Raw genomic sequence first — 25,400 nt, forward strand, 5'->3', positions numbered from 1 at the left:
TGCAAGGCCAGATGTTTCCCCTCAAGGTGAGGAGAAGGATGTGGTGGTTCTCAGGTGTGAGCTAAGAAGTGAGGACATCGACCTGTCCTTCCATCCATCGTTATTGGGAACGTAAGATCTATCTCCATTAAGATGGACGAGCTAGCCATGCTAACCCAGCAACAGGGGGAATACCAGAAGGCAGAGTAGCATCATGCTATTCACAGACATGGCTAACAGATAGGATAGGATACAGGAGACAGAGACTGACCAGACTGCTAAAGAAACTCAGTCCTGGACCCTGTGGAGGTGGAGGCTGATGAAGAATGATGGCTAAGCTGTTGTCTCTGATGGACTTTTTCTTTTTTTTTTCTAGTTGACACTTGTGTCATTGTACATATTCTTAAATGTTTTACACTATATACTTTCTTGTGTTGCTGCTGTGACTGAATTTCTCTGTGGGGATTAATAAGGTACATTCTATTTTACAATATTCCTGCAATCAAAACAGTTTGGAGTAAAAGAAAGGACATTTCCATAGAAACATAATGTAATCTATTTAGATGAATGTCTGATCAATTTGTCTACAATCTTTCTGAAGTTAAACAGACAAGCTGCGGTCTCACTGATGAAGTGAAAGCATCGTCTCTGACCCTCAAACAACCTTCACTTTTGGCAAGAACTCAGACTCTCACACGATGAGGAGGGGACGACTTCAGCTGAGCTCCAGAGAGACTTTGTGAGGAGAGATCTGCAGCAGACCGGAGAAAAACCTCCACAGGACTCCGGTCTGTATGCACTCAGCTGGACAGTTTTATTAAAGTGAGATTAGTTCAGAGAGAGGTGCTGCATGACAGCTTTTCATCACTCTAACACAGTCTGTGCATGCTCGCTGTGATCTGACAGCAAGTTACTTTGGCTCTGGCTGTGCAGGAATGACACAACAGTCCATCAGATCAACTCTGACTTCCTCCAGGATTGTGGGAGCAGTGTGCACAGTGGCATCATGGTATTGATCAGGGAGAGGGTGGGGTAGAGGAGATGAAGGGGGCTTGTTGGGAGACGTTCACTACCCAAACAGATCAACACTTCCACTCTTCCCGGTGAGGTTAAGCGCTGCATGGTGCTGCAAAAATCACACACGTGCACAGGGTAGAGATGTGCTGTGCTTGCTATGCTAGCATGAGTCGAGGAAGCTACGCTCACACCTTACTGCAATCTGACTGAGCTGAAGGAAGGGGACAGGGGGAAGCTGAGGCTTCTGGAAACTCAGGCGAAAGCATCCATCTTCTGACAAACAAACACAACCAGAGACACGCTGCCGCTGCGTTCAGGCGGCACTTTGCTGTAATAGAGAGGAATGAAATCCATACGCACTGAAGAGGGTGGTGAAAACACACACACATACACGCACACACACATGCACAGTGAGGCTTTAAGCTAGAGAATACAAGGCAGGCGGTGAGCTCGGCGTGACCAGCTAGCTTGCATCGCCGACCCTCCGTGCTAAAATGGTAGATCCCAGATTTCTCCCCGTGCAATCTGCCACCAGCAACCATGGAGGCAAAACAGGAAGAGGAGCGAGGAGGAGGAGAGGAGAGGGATGCAGGAGCAGGGCTAACACATCCTTCTCCTCTTCTTCCTCACATGAAAACACAGCATCACTAAAAGACAAACAGAGAGGAGGAGAGGATGTTACTTACATGAGGACTCTGTGCCGAACATGGCTGGGCCGGGAGCTGTGATGGAGAGGAGGAGGAGGAGGAGGAGAAGGAGGAAAGAGAGTGGAGAGGGGAAGGGGAGGGTGAGGGGGAGAAAGAGAGAGAAAGAGGGGAGGTTGATGAGCAGGCAGCTACACAGTGGGGGTCATCAAAGCAACACAATGCAGCCAGCCGGCCGTCGCTGCCGCCCAGACGGCCAGATGCCCCGGCTCTTCTATCTGTGGCTGCTTTAGAAAGCCCTCCTCCGCGCACACACGCAGTCCATCCACGTTAAAACAAAACACGAGGCCGTGTGGAGCGTTACGTGTATAAATAAACACAAAAAGCAGGAATCCGTGAGCGCCGAGGCAAACTGTGGTTAGAATCCAGACAGAGATGTGCTTGTGGCGGTAAATCTCCGCATCTCTCTGCAGTCTATATCCCGCTTCTCATCCTCTCCAGCACTTGCTCACATCTCATCCCACTGTGGGATTTACCAACGGAGGGAGAGACGGAGAGAGAGAGGGAGAGAGGGGGAGGTTTCCTGGGGAGAGAAGAGAGAAGGGGAGGGGGGGTGAAAAACTAAAAATCCGGTGAAGTGCTGCTACCGCTACTGCCACCGCTGCTGCAGCCGCTGTAAGACAATAGCTATGCAAACGGAGAGTGACGTCAGAACGGACGGGGAGAGAAAGAGCTGTAAAAAGACTGACTGACTACTGGAGGCTGGCAGATGGGGGAGAAGAGGGGAGGGAGGGAGGCGAGGAGGGGGATAAGATGCAAGAAGAAACAGAAAAAAAAAACAGGGAGGGCAGATAAGAGAAATCAGAATCAGAGAAAGGAGGGAAAGATGATGTTAGACAGGAGGAGAGGAGGATCAGTGAGGGATGGAGGGAGGAGGTGCTGGAAAGGTGATCAAAGTGAAAGAAGAGGGAAGGAGAGATGGAGAGGAGGAGGGGGGGCAGATAAAGAGATACAGAGGAGGAGGAGGAGGAGGGCAGACAGGGCCGAGGAGGAGGCGAGAAGGAGGAGAAGCTCTGACTGGAGAAAAGGGAGGGAAGTGAGCCAATCAGAATCACTCACTGACACACACACACACACACACACACACACACACACACACACACACACACACACACACACACACACACACACACACACACACACACACACACAGAGAGAGAAATAAGTGATGTGGGGTGCAGGGGGCTGCTGTCTGTTGGACAAATTGAAACAAGTATGAAGCAGAGAGAGCAGGAGACTGCTTTGTGTAAACCTGCAGTTAATGAAACACACACACACACACACACACACACACACACACACACACACACACACACACACACACACACACACACACACACACACACACACAGTTTTAAAGCTGCTGTGCTCATGTTAGCCCTGGTTGCAGAAAGCGATCTTACTCGGGGAGGGAGAAAAAATCAAAAATTGATATATTAGAATTTTTTTTTTGACAATATCAAAATTGCGATCCATTGCCAGTGAATTTGTTATTTTTTTTCAAAATTAAATTCTTCATTTCAGTCTTTGTTTACAAACTGGATTGGAAAAAAATTCCACTTTTCTCCAGCAGAGGGCGAAATGTTTCTCTGTGACTCACATGATGTGCATTTTATGGGGAAATATGACTACGGATATAGTCTGTAGACATTATCATCATCATTTAACTTTTTCACACGGTTTGGCGGTAAAAAGCAAACTAAAAATTGTAAAAATCGTAAATATTTCAAAAATCTAAATCTAAATTGAATCTCCACGCCATAAATCGCAATGGAATTGAATCGTGAGAATATCATATCATCCCAGTTTTCACAGCTTGTTCATTAGACTAATACCCAATTCACGCAAAAAGCGTGAGCGCTGCATTGCGCACTGTACTTAGAAACCACTCTAGTCATTTATTGCATTAACACGGCACGAGCTGCAGTCCGCTGCCCCTATCACCAACGGCTGAGCTGTTTCGTTGCAGGTCTTTTTTTGCCAGAGCAGAAATGCGTCAATCTCTGCCGAGCAGATCGAACCAAACAGATAATAGTGTTTCCTGGCTCCAGATCGTGAATCTAGTCCTTGTCTATCAAAACCACTTCTCTGGCACATGGTCAGAAGAATTCAGCAGGTCAGATCCACATGAAATCCAACCTTTTGGACACGGAAAGTTACTCTTGGAGGTGAAAAATTGTATAATTCTATACGACACAACTCATCATTTCATTCATCATTTGGACACCAACAGAAACGAGACGGCATAAACTGAAGGTGCTGAAGTTTGGGGTTGGCCAACTGAGTTTAACATGCAAATTAATCACCATGCAAGAACATTGTCATGGGTGGCGCTGCAGAGACGCATCCAAAACCGCAATGCTGTGGGGCGCTCACACTTTATGTGTGAATTGGGGGTAAGAGAAAAAGTAATTTTCTGTATCGTTCTAATTCAGCTTTTCTCAAATGTTAAGTTAAAACGCTATTACTACTTTCAGCTTCTCCCTGTGGACCACACAGGGGCTCAGACTTGTTTTGAGTCATTTCTGTCTTTCTCGTTAAGGGATGGGTCCTGAATTTGGTACTTTTATTGTTAACAACCAAATTCTCTCTGTAGTGCCGAGGACTGATTCACATAAAATCAAACTGTACCATGTTTAGGTACCTAAACGCATCCTTGCGACTGTGAGGAAGTAGTAAAGAAGCCGTTTTGCTTCATTTCAAAACTTAAATTTTGCTTTGTTTCCTCTGATGTACTTACTTATTGAACTCTCACTTTTTCACATCCATTCATTTAAAGACGTCAGCTGGAGAAGTACAGAGCTTTTTCCTAAGTAGCCTGTGCACGGTCCAGTGTAGTTAAGTGAGACCTCACTAGACAGACTTTGGTTTGGTTTGTTCATGTGATAGAAAATGTAAATGTACACATCATTTAGAACATCATTCATTTCAGTGACATGATTAATACATAAATCATTAAAAATAAAAACCTGATTTTCTTTGAATTAACAAAGCTTTACATCAACTTTCACTGACAGCAGTAAATCATGGTCCATCGAACATTCACACTTTCTCAGAGCTTGAAATCTTAATGATTTAGTTTTTCATCCTTTTAGGGAGCATGGGTACCGTGATGTGCTAGAAGTGAACAGGCTGCACATGATAAGCCTCATTATTGATGCTGGCTGTAAAACTTTAATGCAGACTGGAGCCTTTAAAGGCAGTGAAGTGCATGCATGGCCCAGTAACTGGGTGAGCTGCAGCGGTGCACGCTGGAGCCGCTCACAGAGGATGAATGGGTACAGTAGTTGAGTCTTTACAACAGCCCGCTAACCTAAATAGATGGGAGGTCAGCCGGACGTCCTTTGGCCCCCACTGTGAATGGGGTGAAGCTAGCTAGCATGTGGATTAGCTCAGCTCCTGAATAGTGGAGCGTGCTGTGATGGGGGCTCCTGTTCTTTTGTGTCTCATAACCCAGTCGCCCTCCTCCCTCTTCTCCTCCTCCACTACCAACGTCTTTGTCCTTTAAGCAGCAGATAGACCCTTTCCAGCACACTGCAAAAAAAAACCTTAACACTGAAAAGAGAACACACAAAACTGGTCGTCTGTGGTTTTTAGTGTGTGTTTTCCTCCTGATTCCTCAAACTTAAAGTCACATTAACGTTAATGTTATAGATGTCGTGTGTGTGTAGTCTCTGTGTTTCTGTATCTGCTGCCCAACACTCCGTCAAAGCAGCTTCTGCCAAAACACCACATGCTCCACTGAGGAAACACATGTAGTGACAACCTGTGCTCAAACTGCTTCACTTAATTCAGGAATCTGAGCCTGATCGTCCGCCCACACAGCGCTTTCTTTTGATGGAAGTCTCTTAAACTAACCCAGTCAGTGAGTAAACTAACAGGACATCTGGCAGCGCGTAGTGTGATCCCCAAATTACAGCGCTAAGTTGTTTGAACAGTCAGGATGAGCATACACGTCTGACTGTTGTGACAGAGAATTTACATACCCTGCATAAATTACAAATTCCCAGCAGGATCATAGTAACGTGCTGCACAAAGACACCTTTGGGCTGAATAACAGCATTTTTAAAGTAAATTCTTTCTCTTTTGGTGTTTTCTAAAAAATGTCAACAAATAATTTACATAAATAAATGTCTTCTCCTTTGACTGAAAACAGAACTTCATTTTAAAGTGACAAATCACCCATTTCTAGTTATTAAACGGCTGTAAAGTAGATTAAATTATCTAGTTTTATTCAACAATAATGTTTTACGCAACAACATTATTTTACTTTGAACTTCTTTTTGAATACAAGCCGGAAAGGGTGTGAAAGAAATTTCAAAGATGCAGGAAAAAAAATCAAAGGGTACTGAGGAGTGACTGAGGGTACTCGACTCAAAATATTCAGTTTCGTCTAGTGTTGCGCTGATCATGTGGGATATATTGTCATACAATAGCTCCGTATTATTAACAGCGAGTTTTTGCAAGGTTCGGCTGAAGTAGCATCAGTCTGGAGCAGTACGTTTTCTCACATGCTCCCCTCTGTGTGCATCGGGGCACAGGAGGCTGCTGTTGTTAGGTCATAACGTTGACACACAGCTGTCTTAGGGTAATAGGGTTAAGGTCTTTATTTAACACAGTGGCGAACCGTGGCCCCAGCCACTGGGCCTTCAGTAGGACCATGGGACCACACGTGGCAATAAACAATCAAACAAAGAAATAAAAACAATAGCCAGAATCATATCTTATCACAGTAAGAGTAAACAGACTGGCCTTTTTATTTTTTATAATTTTATTCTATATTTTGCATTTTGCTGTGCAAAACAGTGTTGTTTAATCAGGTCTGTTATGAGAGAAATCGTTTTGGCATTTATTTGGGATATCTTTAGACTAATCGTCTCATTAATCTTTAGATTAGTCCACTAATCGATAAAAAAATGGCCTGATTAATCGTTTTAAAAATAATCTTTTACCCCCAGCCCTACTATACAATTTTATTTCTCATGAGTATTTTTTACTATTGTTATTAGAATAACAATAGCTCTGAAATATCCAGAGAACGCAGGAGATGGACATTGATAATGTATGGGTGGAGGCCAGTGCAGCGCAGTAAACACAAAGCTCCAGTCAAAAAAAATTCAAAGCTCAGCAATGGCATTGCTGGATAGACGATATGTCTCCACTTTTATTTCTGGCAGCCCAAATGTGTCCAACATTGCACCTCCTCGCCACAATGACCACAGCCGTTTGTGTGTGACACTGTGCCAGTTTGCACCTGCCTTTCAAACGTGCTACATAGATCACTCTGTAAGCGCTAAATGATTATATTTGCATCTTGTCCTCCCAGATATGATTGGCTTATCATTTGTCTGATTACAAATGAATCTTTGCGAGATTCTATCGACCATGTCTCATACTTCTATCAAGGAAAAGTTATTTTATGATACATATCTTTATCATCGCACAGGCCTAATTGTGAGTATTTTTGTTTTGTGAGCCCTATATCATGCTTCGTATTGTGATTTGATTATTTCATTACACCCCTACCAGCCAGCTCTGTTACTGAGGTTAATCTACAGATTATGTGCAGTGTTTTCCCTTTAACATGTTTTCCCTTTAACTTCGGCTTTGGTGAAAATCTGCCATGAAACGTGACAGTAAGGAGAAACCATCCTGATGAACAGAGTGAAGAGCCCCTCACTGTCACCTCCAGCCTTTCTCTATCTCCTGTCATCATGTTTGAGTCAGACGTGACCTCAGGCCATACACACACACACACACACACACACACACACACACACACACACACACAGCCCATCACTAAACCCTGCTCTCACTGCCACTCTGATAATTAGGATGCAAACCCATCACCATAACAGCACTGAAGCCCAGGTGAATGGGGGTGTTAATTGAGTCAGGCACTGAGTAATGACAACAGTGCCGTCGTTCAATGGATGCTTTATTTATACCGCAGCTCCTCGCCGCTCCTCTTCCCTTCAACTGCATTCATGAGCCGTTTATTTGTGAACAATGAACACCTCGCTCTAACCCCCCCTTTTCCGTCACAAAGTACCCCCCAAAAAAGAATCTCCTCCTGGTTGCTTGGCAACTGAAAATAAGCGTAAGAGGAGTGTGGCCATCTTTCAGTGAGAGAAAAAAATCTGAGGAGGGATGAAAGGACAGGGAGGGAGAACAAGAGGGGCAGTCCATTAGAGAGCGCCAAGACTTGATGAGGGAACAAGCGTGTCGACAAAGAGGTGCGAAGAGGAGCCAGTCTTTGAAGAGAGACGTCTCTAACCAACACACAGATCCAGATCAAAATCTATCCCAGCTCCTTCATCACTGACATGTCAGCCAGTTCTTGAGTTCAGTAATGAAACAACAGACCTGAACATAAATGAGGTGAAGCCTTAAAGAAGGGAAGTCAACACCAACTACACACTAAATACGAAACATCAATGGTGGAACTTTCAGGATACATTAAAGGGGACATATCATGCTAGTTTCTCCAATTCACTATGCCAGACTAGGATGCCTGTAAAGCATTTCTGCCCTCAGTACAAGTCATTTAGTTCCTTCATTGCCCCACAATAGCGTTCTCAATATCCTCAGTTTAGGCCATTTTGAAGGTCTCGTTGAAACGCTCCGTTTGGAGAATGACCTCCAGTAACCTCGCAATGTCACAGCCTTTTGTGCTCTGATTGGTCAGTTCTATCAGAGGGGCGGAGGGGGTAGAGCCAAGGGGCGGTTTTTGCAGCATGGCAGTATTTACAAAATCGTCATATTGGATGGGGCAGACCGAGCGAGTTTGCTGTTTGCCAAAACTTCACCGTAAGGCATTGATAGCACTAATAAAATGGCAGAGTGTAGGATACGTCCTTTTGTATTGGACACCGGGTCAGACCCGGACGGTTCTGCAGCTCAGGAGGAAGAAAATCCACCTGGACACAGATCATCTCAGGACACTTCAGTGTGGTGAGTCAAACCGGTACTGTAACATGTATAGTTTATACGTTTATACTCGGCTCTTGGTGGGTGTTGGAGGAGCTGCTTTATCAGATTACTCCAATAAAAAGAAAGGATCCTCGTGTCGTCATGAAGGTCGAAATCTCAAAGCCAAATGTCAATGACCTATTTTCAGAGGCATCAGATCTCGTTCTAGGATATCAGAAAAAATACAATATCTCATTTTTTGAAAATTCAGGGGGTGAAAGGTCTTGTTTTCAAATTTATTATATTATACGTAAGTATTAAATCAGGGATCAGCATGATATGTCCCCTTTAATGATTGGTTTGATATTTTGAAAGTTTACGTCACTACACTGTCAAAAGTAAAGGGAAACTGGTTGTAAAATAAAAAACGAAAAGATCAAAATCTGAATATTTGCATAGGAGGTTGTCACAATCAAGTTACTGTAGATAATGTCGCACTTGTTATTATGGACCCCCAGGAACATTTCCCTGTTTCCAGGTAATCTCTGACTTCAGCAGAGACACTGATGTTTCCAAAAGTGTAGCTGAAGGCCACTGGTAAGCTAAGGTGTATAGCACATTAAGTGTTTCCAAAGGGAAAAAAGAAGTGTCCAGGGTCTTTTTTTCAATGATTAAATTACAGATTATTTCATTAACTTGGTGTTCTTACAACATCCAAAGTGCATAAAAGGATTAGGGGAAAAAAGCATTTCTTTCCTCAAGAGTCTCAATCCAAGCAGGTTTACAACCTCTGTTTCTGTCAGACATGACCAATCCTTCCAGCCAGAGCTCCATTTCCCCGCTGGTGGTCAGATATGGCATTTGACAGGTGGTCATTTCATGAAGAGACAACAATAAATTTACAGCGTTTGGAGCCAGCCGGTGTGAAAAATGGATTGTGCCCACCACGGCCAACAGCGCGCAGACAACAGCAGGGATTGGCAGGCTTTTGATAACCGGACAATCATCCCCCCCCTCTCCTGTTCCCGCTTTCACAAGAACCAGACGCTGCCACAAAAGGAAGGTCTGTGAGGCTTTGATTACCTCTGCTGGGTTACAATTCAAACACAGCAGCATCACTGAGCTTACTGGATCAGGAGGCTTGCAGCCAGCGATGCTGACACCAACTGGACAAAACAGGAACAGTCACAGGCAGAGTGCCACAGGATGAATGCAGAAAGGAAATGCTGGATCAGAAGGCTGCAGAGTCGCCCTCAGCTGTTCCTTTGGAAGTAGAAATAACCTGTTGTCTTCTTTTATGTCAGCCACAGCACACTCATTCCAACATTATCATACTCGCACTATTGAACCCTCAGTTTAGAATTCTAGCTAAGTGGTAAATATAGATATTCTCACTTTAATAATGCCATAGTATGAGATTTAAAACCAAATAACACATCTCTTCTGAGTATAAAAAAGATTATAACACGACCGCAACAGCAGAGACACAGTGATAAGAGATAAGACACTGAGTAGCGCAGTGATTGTCTGGAGGAAAGGGGACCATAAGTTGGGCAAGTTAACAGACAACTGTGACGGAGTTATGATGCTAATTTTAAAATAATGATGGTCAGTGCAGCATGGTCAGAGATTACGTGTCGAAAAAGGATGTCTGAAAAATGCAAACTGTAAAAAGAAAGCTTATTGCTGTCCTCAAAGAGACTGTATCCGAGAGACTGACGAGAGGATGTGCAAGTTATGTTTTTGGGAGTTTGTCTGTGAACAACTCAAAAAGTAACACACATCTTGATGAAATTTTCAAGAAATGTTCAAAATGAGATGAGGAAGAAGTGATTAAATTTCGGGGGTGATCCGGATCACAATCTGGATCAAGGACTTTTTTAAAGGATTCTTTATCATTGTGAGATAGATACTTCACCATATGTGTATATAACTCCATGATAAATGGTAAAACAATACAAGACAAGACCACCATAATTTCTGACAGATGTAAAAGTAGGATCCAGATCCTGGCAATATTCTGGATACTAAGATCCAGAATAAGAAATGTGCACTGGGTCATCATAATTTTCAACACTGTCAGGAATAGGGATGGGTACCTTTCACATTTAAAACGATACAGTACCGATGCCCAGTACCTGGCAATCAGTACCAGTACTCAACAGTACCAATTATCAGTACTTTTTCGTGTTTATGAGGTAAAAATTAGAGGATTATAGCCTGTCACTGATTAATCAACATTGGCCAAAATGTAGCCGATTATAAACATTTTTGCTCCACTGAGATTCTGTCTCTCCTGCTCCTGTGTGTTAATTAATATAAGGCTACTACACGGCGTCTCACTTCATAATGCCATGCAGGATTAACCTGGGCTTATAAATTCACAAGTTATTGTCTTGGTTGAAATAATTTTTGAAAATGTTTCAATGTATTTTGTTGTAATTGTATTTATTGCATGTTTTGAAAGCAGCTTCATCGTTACTTAAAATCTAGTTTAGGCCCGTGCATTAAATGGAAGATGAAACTTTTCAATAGCTAGTAATAATTTGTGTTCATATACAGTATTTATCCTGTGTATATCAAATAATTTATTATGTATCAGTCAATAAATCGGATACCGGCCGATATATCGGATATCGGCGTCTTTTTGCCCCCAGTATCAGCATGGGCCCCAAAAATCCCATATCGGTCGGGCTCTAGTAAAAATATCAATTTGTTTCATTATAAAATCTCATTTTTTAAATATTTGACATATTTATTCTTCAATATACAACCTTGCAATGCCGTGTTTGTGTCCAGCATGGAAAATCACCTACTCTTCCACTCCCTCACAGTCACAAGGATGCATTTAGGAACCTTTCGGTTTTACATGAATTGATACCCGGTACTTTTGACAGAATTTGGTCGGTACCTATGAGAGTACCTAATCCAGTACCCATCCCTAGTCAGGAAACAAATTATCGTACAAACCTGCAGCTAACACCAAATTGTAGCAGACAGTCTGCTGAATGAGAGTATAACATTAAAGTAGGACTAAAGTGTTGGTGACAATCACAATATGCTTGACAGAGATCTGTGCTCTCTAAGTGCTTTTCTAGTTGAGAAATATAATAAAGGCATGCTCATTATCAGAGCTTTCATCAGAATTACACTAGACCTGCTGTTGTTGTTTATTGACTTAAATGCTAAATACTTTTAAATCCTTGTCCTTTAACTTTCTAAAAAGCGACAGCTGTTGTTGTCCTTCATCTCAAATATCCAAGCCTTAAAACATCAGTCTCTAACAAGTTGCTAAGTTTCATTTCATAATAACTAACTTTCCTGACCATGACTCACATTGGGGTGTTTCCAGTATAACCAGTGCTTCCCTGCTGCCACTCACCAGATCCATTTGCACATACACATCTCACTCTCTCCTGAGCGCAATACATGACTAATTTATTCTACAGGACTGCCCTGGAAAACTTCAGCTACAACACAGCCGTTTAAAAAGAGTTCAATCAAACGTGTTTTTGTGAAGAAAAGGAGGGAAGATTCAAAACGTAGGCATTCCAGCTCAAAAGAGCGAAAATGTTTGGTTAATTCATCTGTGCTGAGAAACTGGAACACGTATGACTAATTAAACAGCATACAATCTAAGCCACTTTGAGCCATACATGATGGAAACAGTCAAAAGATGGAGAGATGAGGCCTGGAGGCGATCACACCGGGTATCACTCAGATTCCTGTTTGTTTACACAAACGTTTGCATAGATTCAAATACGCACATTCAGTCAAATCCTGAGACTCTTATGTGATTTAAATACAAGCTACTGGACGTGCCATTCATCAAACTGTCTGGTTATGTAAAGAAGCCACCATGAGGAACTGAGTGTGTGGAAATAACCGCCTGTCTGTGGCTGTGCGCTCTTTATGATTACTCACCTCTGAGTGTGCAGAGTTTATTTTCTCTTAACTACTGAGGTGATGCTTTTCACATTAACATCGCTTCAATGTCGAGAAGCATCTGCTTCAGCCTCTAATTATAGGAATCAGAACCGAATATCAGAACACAGCAGAACACAGCAGTCTGTTCTGTGTGATACAACCATCACTATGTGTTGTGTCATACTGATAGTACAGTAGAGTCATGTTGCATTGTACAGTATCATGTCCCATCCTGTCACATCATATCCTGTCATGTCTTATGGATTGTTTCATTTCGTTTGGTGTCATGTTGTATCAATGACACTGTTTCGTATTATATCCTATATTATTGTATTATATCCTATGTTATCCTATCATATCCTGTCCTACGTGTCTTTTGGTACTAGTCATGAGTCATATCCTTTCTTTTCATCACATAGAATAAGGTGTGGTATCATATCCAATGGTGTCATATCATTTTTTTTTTTTACAGCATATGGTACCATGTCGTGTCTTGTAACATCATATGGCATCATATTGTATTTTGTTGTGATTTTAAGCATCATGTGGTATTAAACTGGATGATATTGTTACTTGTTTCTTCAGTCTTATCATATGTTATAAAGGAACATTTGGCTTGTGGTGTAGCTTGTAAAATTTCAAAAAATTTCAACAACACTGTTTGTTTTTTTTTGGTAACGCTTTATATTAAGGTCCTGTAATAAGCATTAATAAGACCTTTGTAACTACTTATAAGATGCTTATTAACATTATTTGTTTATAAGACTATATAACTGCTCAATAAGTGTTTAATAATGTCATTGTAATAGTTACAAGACAACTTAATCTATAAGCTATATGGAACCTAACCCTAACCCTAACCCTCTTTGTTTTTTGTCTTCTGCTTTTGTCTCTCATGAGCCCTACCCCAGCCCTTCCCCTAAACCTAACCATTCAGGGCCCCATGCCTAAACCTAACCATTCAGGGCCCCATGCCTAAACCTAACCATTCAGGGCCCCATGCCTAAACCTAACCATTCAGGGCCCCATGCCTAAACCTAACCATTCAGGGCCCCATGCCTAAACCTAACCACTCAGGGCCCCATGCCTAAACCTAACCATTCAGGGCCCCATGCCTAAACCTAACCATTCAGGGCCCCATGCCTAAACCTAACCTGTGGGGCCTAACCCTAACAATGACCTTATTGAACACTTATTAAGCAGTTATATAGTCTTATAAACAAATAATAATGTCAAAAAGCATCTTATAATTACTTACACTGGTCTTATTAATGTTTATTACAGGACCTTAATATAAAGGGATACCTTTTTGTTGTTGTTGTTGTTTTTGTTGTTGTTGTTTTGCTTAGAGGGGCTGTGAGGAGTTTGAAAGTGGTCTTGAAAAAGTCTCCCTTCTAGATATATCCCTCGATCGATACAACAGGTATTTTAATTTGCTACTTCTTAGCTTCTCGATCAGGCTGAGCGGGACTGGATTGATTTGCGGCATGTCTAGGTCTAAGTTTAGTAGTGAGAAGAGAGATCTGTGTTTTTCTCTTTTAAAAATAATTTCTGTGATTAATTTTGTACTGATGGTGGACACTGGAGCCTAACTGTCAGACAGAAAAAGGACAGAAGAGCAGAAGAAAGATAAACAGGAGAGTGATAGAGCACGAGCTAAAGGCTGAACGGGCTAAACTGTTTGTGCCAATGTTCATTCCAACCCACAGTCAGCAGTTATTCTGCAGCGGTCCGTTCAAACTTGAGAGTCTATCAATAAAATGAAGAGTGAGGTTACATTAGCTCTGATTGGTAGAGGACTGGCAGGACATAACCAGGATTCACTAACGTTACACATTACAAGAGATGGGTACCTTTCACATTTGAAATATGCCGTACCAATGCCCAATACCTGGCAATCGGTACAAACTTCAAACAACAGCGCTACGTAACTGTACTGATAAATACCTCTGTTCTTTGTTTTGAACAAAGAGAATTTGTTCAAAACTAACACAAGCCTGGTTAAAAGTCAAATCTTCACGACAGTGTGTGTGAGACTCCGGGCCAGAAGGTGGTAAGACAGTCACAGTCCAATTAAAACTGATCCTCCTCAGAGCATCTTTAATGTTTTTTTTTTTTTTTTTTAAATCTTGTTCATCTCAAAGCTTTAAAAAGCACTCAACCAATAAGTAGCAAATTATCTGAGATCCACTGTTGCTGCAATGGGTGTATTCAAGTTAATGTTATAGAAAATGCATTAAGCTCATCTCTGGGATCCCTAAAAACCTGCACATTTAAATATTACTTAAAATTAGAAATCTTTATCTTTCTTAATAATCCAAGTCTTATCTTTGCCCCAGTTTCAAAAAGTCCTTTAAAGCTTTAGTCTGTGAGCCGCTCCCTGTCTTCCGTTCATCTTTGTTCTAGACTCAGACAGAGTCCATATTTGCCAGACTTTTACCTGGATTTCCCTCGGCAGAGTGTGTTTGACACCTCCCTATCAGCTGTGTCAGGACCTGTACCTCAGCTGGCTCTAACCCTGACTGACAAGATGGGGTCAGATATAAGAGAGCTGGCTGTGATGGCTCTGACTGTGTTTGTATTGATTCACCACTTTGGGTGCTCAGGGTTCAAAAGTCTGAAAGGCCGATCCAGGCCTCTCTGGTGTTGATGTTCCAAACGGGAACAGCTGATTGAACACAGGCACAAAGTGGACAAAAAACAGACTTCTCTGGGCTGGGCCGGGCAAGCTGCCCTCTCAAAGGTAGGGCAAACATTTCTGGATGAGATCACGTTACCAAAGCACAGCACAGGTTCTAAATAAAGGTCTGTGACTGGTCTGATCTGGCTTTGTGGTGAATGTGTGTCGTGTCTGTGTGGGTCACATCACTCCACTAACTGGGAGTTCGTTTTTACTGTAAGCCCTAAACTTTTACACTGAATCCAGACCTTAAATTGGAGCTCAGTCTGGGTCTGCCTCCTGAATGTGGACAATACCAAACATTGGTTAAAACAACGTGGGCTGACTCCCTTTTTGTCACCTACGGTCGCTGCACTACTGTTTTATTTAGTTGTTTTACTGCACAGAGAGAAATGCAGGGACAAAAGCATGGGCAGGCAGGACCTTTGACAGTCTGTGTCCTAAAATAATCTTTTACTATCCATAGTTTAAAGTTTCTGAACGTGGTCAGAGGTTTTCTCTTCAACACAGCATGCTACACTGTGGTTTTCAGGCGCTCTCTATGTAAAAAAAAAAAAAAAAAAAAAAAGCATCCTCACTTTTTCTGTAAGAGGATTGTTTTTTTGTTTCTGGAGCCAGAGAATAATCTTCTCAAGTACAACCACTTCTTTACCACATTCAAGGCAAAATGCTTCTCTATATGCATCGGAAAAGTACGAACTCGGTCTTCAAAGAGACTTAATTTCTGAGTTAAAACTCAGGGGAATATGACGCCTGGGAAAATGCCCTGCAGAAATCCGTCTAACCCAAGATAAGATATCATTAGTTTTTTTCGAGGCAGAGCCTGCGATCCTCACTGTAACACCAAGATACATCATCTTAAAGCTTTTCTTCTAATTCTTCTACTTCAGAAATGCTCCACTGGTCTCTGAAGGCTCCCAGCAGGTGATGGAGAACCACACAACGGTTGTTGTAAATCTCTCTTTATGCTCCAACCTGTTGAGTTGTATGGCTGCACATAGTATGAAAACTTTGGATCATTTAATAGTCAAGGATCATTCATTTTAGGAGCCAAGCAGCACTAGAGACTGTGTGGTCTGTTGGCTGCTGACACACTCAGCGTCCCATCAGGGGAGTCAGTTTAACAACTCCTGAACTTGAGGGTGGTTATGTTATTCTACAACCTGCTCTTCAGCTTTCATCCATGATTGAACCTGCAGCTGACAGAGCTGTCAGCATCATGGGGGGACAGACGCTCTGTGGTGTGATGGGAATTTGCAACTGTGTATGAGCAGGTGGCACACTTTACTTTGTCTGACAACATGGAAATCCTATGTCCACTGATTACAAATGAATAAAAAATTTAGGTTAATGAGTAAGTGGTATTGACATGATGTGTCCCATCGTAGAGGGCTTTGAATTCACTGACTACCAGCTGATGACGATGACTGACAACATTATCTGTGGGCTCATACGTCCTAGAAACAGCTTCTTACTGTTCATGGAAAGACTGCACTGATCAAAATCTTTCTTCAGATATTTGTGAGACGGAATAGTTTTGACGTTAGGTAGCAAGAATGTCCGCTAAAAAAATAAACTTTCAAACCACGAAAATGGGAATTTTATACTACACTGTAGAAAATATTATAACAAAGTAAGAGTGGATTCTAGGATGAGCTGCAGAGAGGATAATTTATCTTGTAACTAAAACAAACCACTGACTTTAAAGGACACTGAGAGACAACAGAGATCTGAATCATCATCAATAAGGTTTCTGTGTTAGCTGATCAAATTACAGGGAAAACAGTTTACAGGCCACACAACCTGAACCATCCCAGTCACAAGACACGTTACAGTTTAGGTCATGGCTTCCACCCTGTGAAAAGAAAAGTCAGTGAATGAGACATTATACTAAAAAAAAAAATAGTAGGAATGTCCCGAACAGAATATTTAGTATTGAGTATCAGCCATTCTGGGTCCAATTCAATCCAATTGTTTGGCTTGCAAAGATAAACTGTGCTGAAGAGGTTTTTTTTTTTATTTATTTATTGGTTTCATTTACAAACCATTTGTCCAATCCAAAAACTGAAAAAAACTGGCATAATTATCAGATTCTCAAGTTTCCAAGGGTACCTGAATGTATCACAAGGGACATGGCCACTGTCAATATAACTACTTTTTAAACCTCTACATCAGGGGTCTGCAACCTTTACTTTATCGAAAGCCATTTTACCTCAGCTGACCTGGATAAAAGTCATTCAGGAGCCATAAAATGAATTTTATGTTTATGTATTTTATTTTTCACAAGATAGTAAAAAGCTAGTGAATTATTATCTAAACGAGAAGTTTTTTGTGTGTTTGTAAAATTGTACATTTGATGTCTTAGTTTTTTTTATTTCTAACAAATTTGCAAATACTTTTTAAAGAAAAATAAAAAAATGGTAATGTCATGAATTTCTTTAATTTGCAAAATTTATAAAATTTCAATATGTAAAAAAAAATGAAATTCAAAATTTCAAAGATTTGCAAAAATGTCATTAATTGGCAAAAAAAAATGTAATTTCAATTTTTTGTTAAAAAAAAAATAATTCAGAAATTACAAAAATAAATTTGCAAAAATGTGTGAAATCTTCAAAAAATAGGCTTTTTTAAAACATTTGAATAAATGTTGAAAAATTGAAAATCCAAAATTTGAAAAAATAAAATAATGCAGGAATCTTAAAAATTTTGAAATATAAAAACTAATGCAAAATCCTGAAGAATGTCAAATTTCAGAAAATTTGCAATTTTTTTAATTGAAATTTAAATAATTAAAAAAAAAAAATTCTGAAATAATTTTTGAATTCGACAACATTTATTGATTATGTTGCACCACTCATTTTTACTTTTTTGAAACTTGTAATGTCTTTCAGATTTGTGGATTTGTAGATTTAGTTTTCTTACCAGGGCTGTGAAACTTAAGGTTAGCCACAGGTGCAAAGAAAGTCATTAGGCTATTGATGTTGTAGGAGGTGAAGAAGCGTTGCGAGGATATCCCAACTGGTTCGTGACAACTTTAACGAGCAGGCCTCAATTACTGGGGTCCACCCATAGCCTTCATCAGGCCCTTTAAAAGGGCTGGCCAATCAGAAAGAAGGGGGTTTGCTGAGCAGGAAGTCTTACGAGACAGCAGCTATAACAAAGCTTTTCAGACTGAGGCTGAAATAAGAGAAAAAGTGTAAATGTACAACTGGGGAACCAGAAGGGAAGTATAAAGACTAAAAAATATGCAAAACATCTCCTCTTTAAAATATTTCTCTGATGCTCCATTAAGGCTTTCCGGAGCTGCTAGTGGAGTTGACAATAAATGTTGCTTGTCTTGTTTCTTTTACAACTTCAAATCACCCACTGACTGAAACTCTATGAAGTTCAATGATATAGTGTTCAACAACTGTGACCTAAAAAATGATGTAACACGCATAGAAGGAATGTAGCCAGGGGATGTGCTTCTCTGCAGCTGGTATAAAAGCTTTACCCTGAAACAAGAACAGGCAAGTAAGCTGAGGGGATCCCACATGTCAATTCACTCACTGTACAAAAACTGAAAGAGACCCGATGAAAGAAAGTGGCTGATGTAATGAAGTGCTGAGAGTTTGGAAATGAAATCCCACAGTTTAAAGGTCATGTTGTTCAGATTAAAAAGGGAACTAGGAGAAACCATCAGTGGTGCTGCTGTTAAAGAAGAGGAAGCAACAGGAGCAGCTCACTTTCGGTTAATGGCCTGTGACTGAGCCATTCATGAAGAGGAGCTACTGTACACACCTCACATCCCTAAGAGCAGGGACAGTTTGAGGAACTCTGACCGTGTCCTCAGCAGGATCATAACCTGCACAGTTTCAGTCACATCTGATGACCGTGGCCTTCCTCAAACTACACTTTGAGTAGAAAAACCCCACAGCGTATCCAATGAGGGGATTTTTTTCTTCCTTATCTACTACCACACAGCTCAGAAAAGCAAACATTAGGCATACCAGCTGTATTAAGAGTTCATTTGATTATGAAAATCTTCTGTTGTTGCACAGTGTCAAAAATTTGGATATTGACTGTGCAGCTGATGTCAGGCAAGGAAGGCACGTACCTGCTAAAATAACTCACCTGGTGTGGTTTTGAAAGGACTATGGAGCCTTTTTAAGTGATAAGGTATGAACCAAGTCATATGTATGAACAGTTCTGAAGTATAGAAGCCCTGTTTTTCCATAGTTGCAGATCAGATCTAACCTTGCAGAGCAGATGGACCTGCCTGATTCAGTTTCTGAACTCCTGCAGGTCCATCTTGCCAGGCTCCATTGACCAAAGATTTCACTCGGCTAAATTCTGACCGGCCCAATCAGGGAAGAGAGGCGGGAGCTGTGGGAGCAGACGTGACGTCAGCAGACTTTCGTATTTGTCAGCGTTCCTTTGATTCTTAAGCTAAATTTATAAAAACGGAAGCTGTCGTCTGACGCCTTTTTCACAGCTGTTTCACGTGATTCAGTAGTTGTTCATCTATTGTTTCTCAGAAGCATCGGCTCACATAAGCATCGTCATACCGTGGCTTGATGTGGATTGGTCCGTGGTGAGTGTGTTAATCAGAACAGTCGTCCAATCACCAGCAGCAATTTTTTTTTAAAGTCCCGCCTCTGAAAACAAATCGGAAGAGCTGCTACCCAGATGGACGAGTGAAATATTTCCGTGGCAGATGTATAAAACTGTCTGTCTGGCGTGTCAGGTTAGATCAGATCTGGCTTTTAAGGAAAGATAGTTACTTTCAGGTGTTAATGGAACTCTACTTCTTGTTCCATATATTCAACAATTGTTTTATCTCATAACAAACTGACTAAAAAATATCTTTCTTGGTTTGTTTTGTGCATTTAAAACTCTGGGGATATGATGTTTGTCTGCCATTAAAGTGATACTCCGGGATGGAACAAGTTGGGTCCTATCACAAGGTTTAGGGCAGAAATTACCCCTACAGCAGTGTTTTTGTGCAGCAGAAGCCCAGGGCGCACGCACCAAACACCCCCTCCCTGCTCGTCACCCAGTTTCCTCTGCACTCAGACGGGGCCATATTTTACTTGACCAAAAACACAAATTAACTGACTCCCAATTAGCACTCGGCACTCGCCACTGGCCAGCATTTTTTCTGTTTGCTGACAAAGATTTTTAGCCGACATGCCACATGTCGAGTATGATGTTAAACCTCCCAAAAAGTATCACACCTTTGAGGTCGGATCACGCGCCCCTGCGTGATTTCTACATAGCGATATATTTTCATTAATATCTCTGCCATTCGCTGCTCAGTAAATATAGTTCAAGCGCTCCCGGAGAGCCGAGACTCTGCCGTTTACGGACATGCCTCTCGCGTGATTCTACATGAATTCCGCACGGAGACGGAGCGAATCATTGAGCCAAGTGCTTGGCCTTAGTAGAAGACCAGAGTTCATGGATGGAGGGAAGAGAAAGCATAAATTGTCTGACTGAGAACTCTGAGGACTCCGATTCTGGCGGAGTAGAACCTCCTGACTCAGAAGCTAACTGAAGAACAGTGCAGAACATGGCAGAATGTCATGCACCCAAGAACAGGCAATTGTTTTGAAAAGAACAAAAAATCAATCTCCCCAGTCATTCCAGATGGGCTGTGGTCAAACTTTACACTACTAACACACCCCATAGAAGTGTTTCTCACGTCCAATTTTCAAGGTGATTTGAAGATATCATTTGGCTGCCTTGAGTTCAAGTCCTTTTTTTCTAAAAAGTTTCATTTTTACTAGTTATAAGAGGTTAAAAACGAGGCCTTACATTATGTTTAATGATGATTCACAGCTGCCATACTTGTGTATTTTTTCGGGGATTATAGAATATGTTGGGTGGGGGAGCTTAAAAGAGACTGGACTCTCAGAAGAAAAAAAAAGGAGTCTCAGACTCTGGCTGGACAATGTCTGTCAATGGCGGCACCTGTGACTGTTTTTTTTTTTTTGGTTTCCAAACCACACAATGGTGAAATGCAGGGCTGCGCTGTCCACTCGATTTACAGTCTAAGGTCACAACAATCAAACTTTGTAAACTCAGTTAGTAGTTTGGCGTCCAGAAAGTGAGCAGACTGTTCAGTGTTCCTCACAACCTGGTGCTCTGAGACCTGTCTGTAGCATGTAACATTAGTGAATCCTGGTTATGTCTGACCAGTCATTTACCAACTCCAACCTCACCAAGCAGTTTAAGCCTGTGCTCCATCACTCTCTTGTTTAGCTTTCTTCTGCTCTGACCTCATTTTTCTGTCTGACAGTCCAGCTCCAGTGCCCACCATTACCACAGAAAAACCAACACTTTTTAGCAGCGAAAAAAAGGACAGATCTGACTTCTCACAGCTAAACTTTATTAGCCAGCATTATGTCATCAAAGTGACTTCGGGTCTAAGTGATGTAAAAGGATTTGTTGTCTCCTGGGAGAATCCAACCTGACCACAGACACTGAGAAATAGCACGGTGATGCTGATAATCTCATTTTAAATCAAGGGTTATGAACAGACAAATATTTAAAGCTGAGGTCTTGAGAAAAACAGCAGAAATGTACTTTTTACCCAGGCTGAGTGACGTAAATGTCTACTTAAAGTTTCCTTCTGATTCATATGCTAACAGAGCATTGCTGGTCCGGTCTGTCTGATTGATTGATTGAAACACCATCAAACGCCCATGCTCATGGTCATGACTGCTCACTTCCAGCACACAGATGCTCCTAAGTGCTTTAACCAGCCTGAAGACTCTCCTGCCCTCTCTTGTTGCAGCCAGCTGGCTTTCTGAAAGAGCACATTCTTCCATCTGCTGCTGAGCACACAGTCACAGGAGACTCATCACTGGCTGCTGTGCGCGCAGGGAGGCGCAGAGTGCCAACTGGACCACTAAGCAGACACTGGAAGCCCAGTGGAGGTAAACACTGCTGGTCCAGAAGGATAACAAGCTCTGAGAAAGTTGGGTTACGAGTTGAGATGTATTTTAAAGTCACTAACACTGAGTCTGAATTCAAAGTATCATGCATAGAGGAGATTTCGTGGTGTACAGAAACAACACTGGGGCACATTGTGAACTTTTAAGCACCAGATAAGAGATAATGATGGAATAAATTAAAATTATCTCTATACTCTCTTCTTTTGAGCTGGGTTACGGAGCTAGGAAGGGAAAACTGATCCTCTAACAGGCTGGAACATCCTCCTGATCCTCTCCCGTGTATTAATATTAGCCGCGCATGTTTCCCTGCATGAGGATTTCCATTTAAACCTGGCTAAGTGCTAACTCCGCTGCTAACTGCTAACAGGCTAACGTTTGCAGAACATTCAAACTTTCTGAAGCTCCGTCATGAAGAATCATAAAAGCGACAAGTGTTGGAGGGCTTACCTCAGTTTATCAATATGCGAAAGCCAGTAGTATCCTTCTTCACAGCTCTCATTTCTCCCAGCAGCAGTCCAACATGTGTCTGGGACTGTCTGTAGGACTGTCTGTAGACCTCTGCTGTAGACGTGTCTGTATACGGAGCTAACGGCAGCTAACTGTTAGCCACCGGCTCGCTAACCTGGACAGTTCGCGCTCGCTGCCTCGGGATGTCGCTATAACTAACTTACCTTTCTCCAAAGGTGAGTTTATCGAAAGAAAGTTATCAACTGACGGTTTATTTCCACTTCTACACGAAACAAAAACGGGAAATGCACAAAAAACTCCATTTATGACTCAACGCCTCAAAGTAAAACGAACCAACTGTCAACCGTTAGATCCACATCACACTGCGCATGCGTTCATGAACATCAGGTGTACTGTATTTCTTAATATTTTGAAAACGACTGAAATGGTTGGGTTCTTATTTATTTCCCGGGGGAAATGTCTCATTGTTTAAGGAAAGTGAGCTATAAAGGAAAATTCTCGTTTTAGGAAAGCTCCCTATTTCTTCCCTCTTTTTTATTGCTGTGTTTTTGTTTTATTCTCTTAAAAGCTGCGTTTTGTTGTTTCATTCCTTTCAAGCCATAATATCTTGAAGTTTTTTTTAAATCTGTTTAAGTTTCTTTAACCTTTCTAACCCCCTTTTTTTAGAAAGTGCTGCATTAATAAAGATTATTATCATCATGTATAATCTAACATTCAACTTTTATTCAGCACCCTTTGTGCTATTGAAATGCTGTTCATTGTACTTTACAGGGATTGAAAAAAAAAATCAATATGAAAATATAAAATAAGTAATGACAAAAAAAATTAAAACAGAAAAAAATATTTCAGAGACTAATGCACACATATGAAAGTATTAGATTTGAATTAAGATTATAACTTAAATATAATGATAAGGGATAAAAGGTAAAAAAAAAAAAAATCAAAGGTACGTAAAGGCATCAAAACTACTAATAAACTAAATAAAAGAAAAATGTCAAAAAAGATTAAAATAAATTAAGTTTCAACCTACAAAAACACTACATAGAAGCCAAACTAAACAGATAAGTCTTTAGTTTAACTTATCCTTGATTTGGCAACATTTTGGGGACATTTACAGACTTGGATAAATAAACTTCTGAAGTAGGGAAAATTTCCTCTTAATAGTTATGAAAGGTGTATGTAGGTGTAATAAACATATTTCAAATAGAAATCCTTTTTTCATATAATCTCAAAATTAAGGAAATTAAATTCGGAAAATATATGTTTACATTAGCTTTTGTTTACAAATCATATTAGATTTTTTTTATATTTCTGTATTTGTTTCTTTATTTCCAATGCAAAGGAATACCTTCATCCAACTTAAACTTCTGCATCTTCATTGGTAAATATTAGAGTATCATAGTAATTTTTACATCAGTCTTCCAGTGACAGATTTTATTTCTTTGAGAGTATTTTTATTCCTTTGATCATTTGTCTTTTTTTAAAACCTTCACAAAGAGTTTCAGAAATTATGAGCGAGTCAGTAAATAGAAAATTTGTCATTTAATGCAACATAATTGTGACTGAATTACAATTAATCTCATGGAAATAAACCACCAAACTGACAGACAGGATGTTTCATACAGGTATATATTACAATGTGCCTTGTTATATAATACAGTCAGGTTCTGTTTAATAAAAATAAGCACTGGAGGAGGAAGTGATACGTTTTGATTTATTGTAAATTGGACATTATGCACATTACTTAGCGATGACTGATGACTTGTTAATTAAGCTTGTTAGGTAAGTGGTCGCAGAGCTCCCTGCACTGAGTGAGAGTCTGGACGATGTCAAGTCAAGAAGGCGATTTGAGCCTGTGAGCGTGGGGACTCGCATACAGGACACACGGTGTGGAGGAGAGTACCAGGATGAGGGGGAAGAACATTGAGTGGCTCACAGTGGTGACTGCTTGTGCCAAAAATACCAGTCAATGAACACAAACAACTTTTTCTTTTTTTCCATTGATTGTACGGGATGTAACCGTGAAGTGAAGGGAGTCGTTTTCCAGCCAAATGCAGATGCAGATTTGTTTCACCATCATTGCAAACTCAAACCGTTTTATTCAGCAGGTCAAATAAAAGGTGTGGTCTCACTAACACAATAAATATTGCACATGTGATCTGTCTTTAAGAAGGATGATTTGCATACGAGTGCTGCCTCCTTTTCCTATGTCTTCAAATAATTCCTCAAGTTATATTTTTAGATTCATCACCACAGGCTGAATATACAGAGGAGATATCTGTATCAAACAAAACAACAATAAAAGTAAACATCCAATGTGTAATGTGACATCCGGGGGTGAGACCAAACCTTTCTTTGCTCCTGTTTCTCTAATTTCTGTACAAAGACGATACAACTATCCAGTCATGCAACGTTTGTTTGGGATTGGGTGGGGATGGGTGGGGGCTGTTGTCTGTTATGTTCTCCGTTGTCTTCTTTTTTTTTTTTTTTAAGCATTCTGCATCTCTTTGCCGATCTTGTAGCTCAGGATCTTGTTCCAGTCGATCTTGGTGCGTGTCACAGGAAGCTGGCGGCGTAAGGCTTTGAAGGTAGTGTCCGACATGGTCTGGTAATTCTCGTTGATGGCGGTCTGGAAGGAAACATCGAAGAAGGGAGATAAACGTCACGGTGTATTTGAATATATTTAAATCATCTTCTGATTCCCCCCAAAAATCTTAGTTTGTGATCAGGATGAAAAAACATGTCTGTGCCGGCAGAGGCTGAGTGTGAAGGATG

At 41.0% G+C, this 25,400-nt stretch overlaps 2 protein-coding genes across 7 annotated transcripts in view; both read right to left on the minus strand.

Moving 5' to 3' along the window:
* Positions 1-22,793, minus strand: part of LOC141796183 (suppressor of tumorigenicity 7 protein homolog) — a 78,166-nt gene extending 55,373 nt beyond the window's left edge. Inside the window, exons 1-2 of one of the 6 annotated variants that reach the window (XM_074677159.1) lie at positions 22,605-22,793; positions 1,683-1,718 (exon numbers count right to left, since the gene is read on the minus strand). In XM_074677159.1, coding sequence (XP_074533260.1) covers positions 1,683-1,704 — 22 coding nt within the window. In that variant the 5' untranslated portion in view covers positions 1,705-1,718; positions 22,605-22,793. Of the gene's footprint in view, positions 1-1,682; positions 2,544-22,604 lie in introns of those variants that run through there. The other 5 variants (XM_074677163.1, XM_074677160.1, XM_074677158.1 and 2 more) reach the window with 5 other exon arrangements.
* Positions 22,794-25,092: 2,299 nt separating this feature from the next.
* Positions 25,093-25,400, minus strand: part of LOC141796185 (F-actin-capping protein subunit alpha-2) — a 31,886-nt gene continuing 31,578 nt past the window's right edge. The window contains exon 10 of the mRNA XM_074677164.1: positions 25,093-25,254. Within this exon, the coding sequence (XP_074533265.1) occupies positions 25,114-25,254 (141 nt within the window). The 3' untranslated portion in view covers positions 25,093-25,113. The remainder of the gene's footprint in view (positions 25,255-25,400) is intronic.

Source organism: Halichoeres trimaculatus, unplaced genomic scaffold, assembly GCF_033239565.1.
Source record: "Halichoeres trimaculatus isolate MK-OKI-2021-1 unplaced genomic scaffold, fHalTri1.1 fHalTri1_scaffold_10, whole genome shotgun sequence".
Lineage (NCBI taxonomy): Eukaryota > Metazoa > Chordata > Actinopteri > Labriformes > Labridae > Halichoeres > Halichoeres trimaculatus.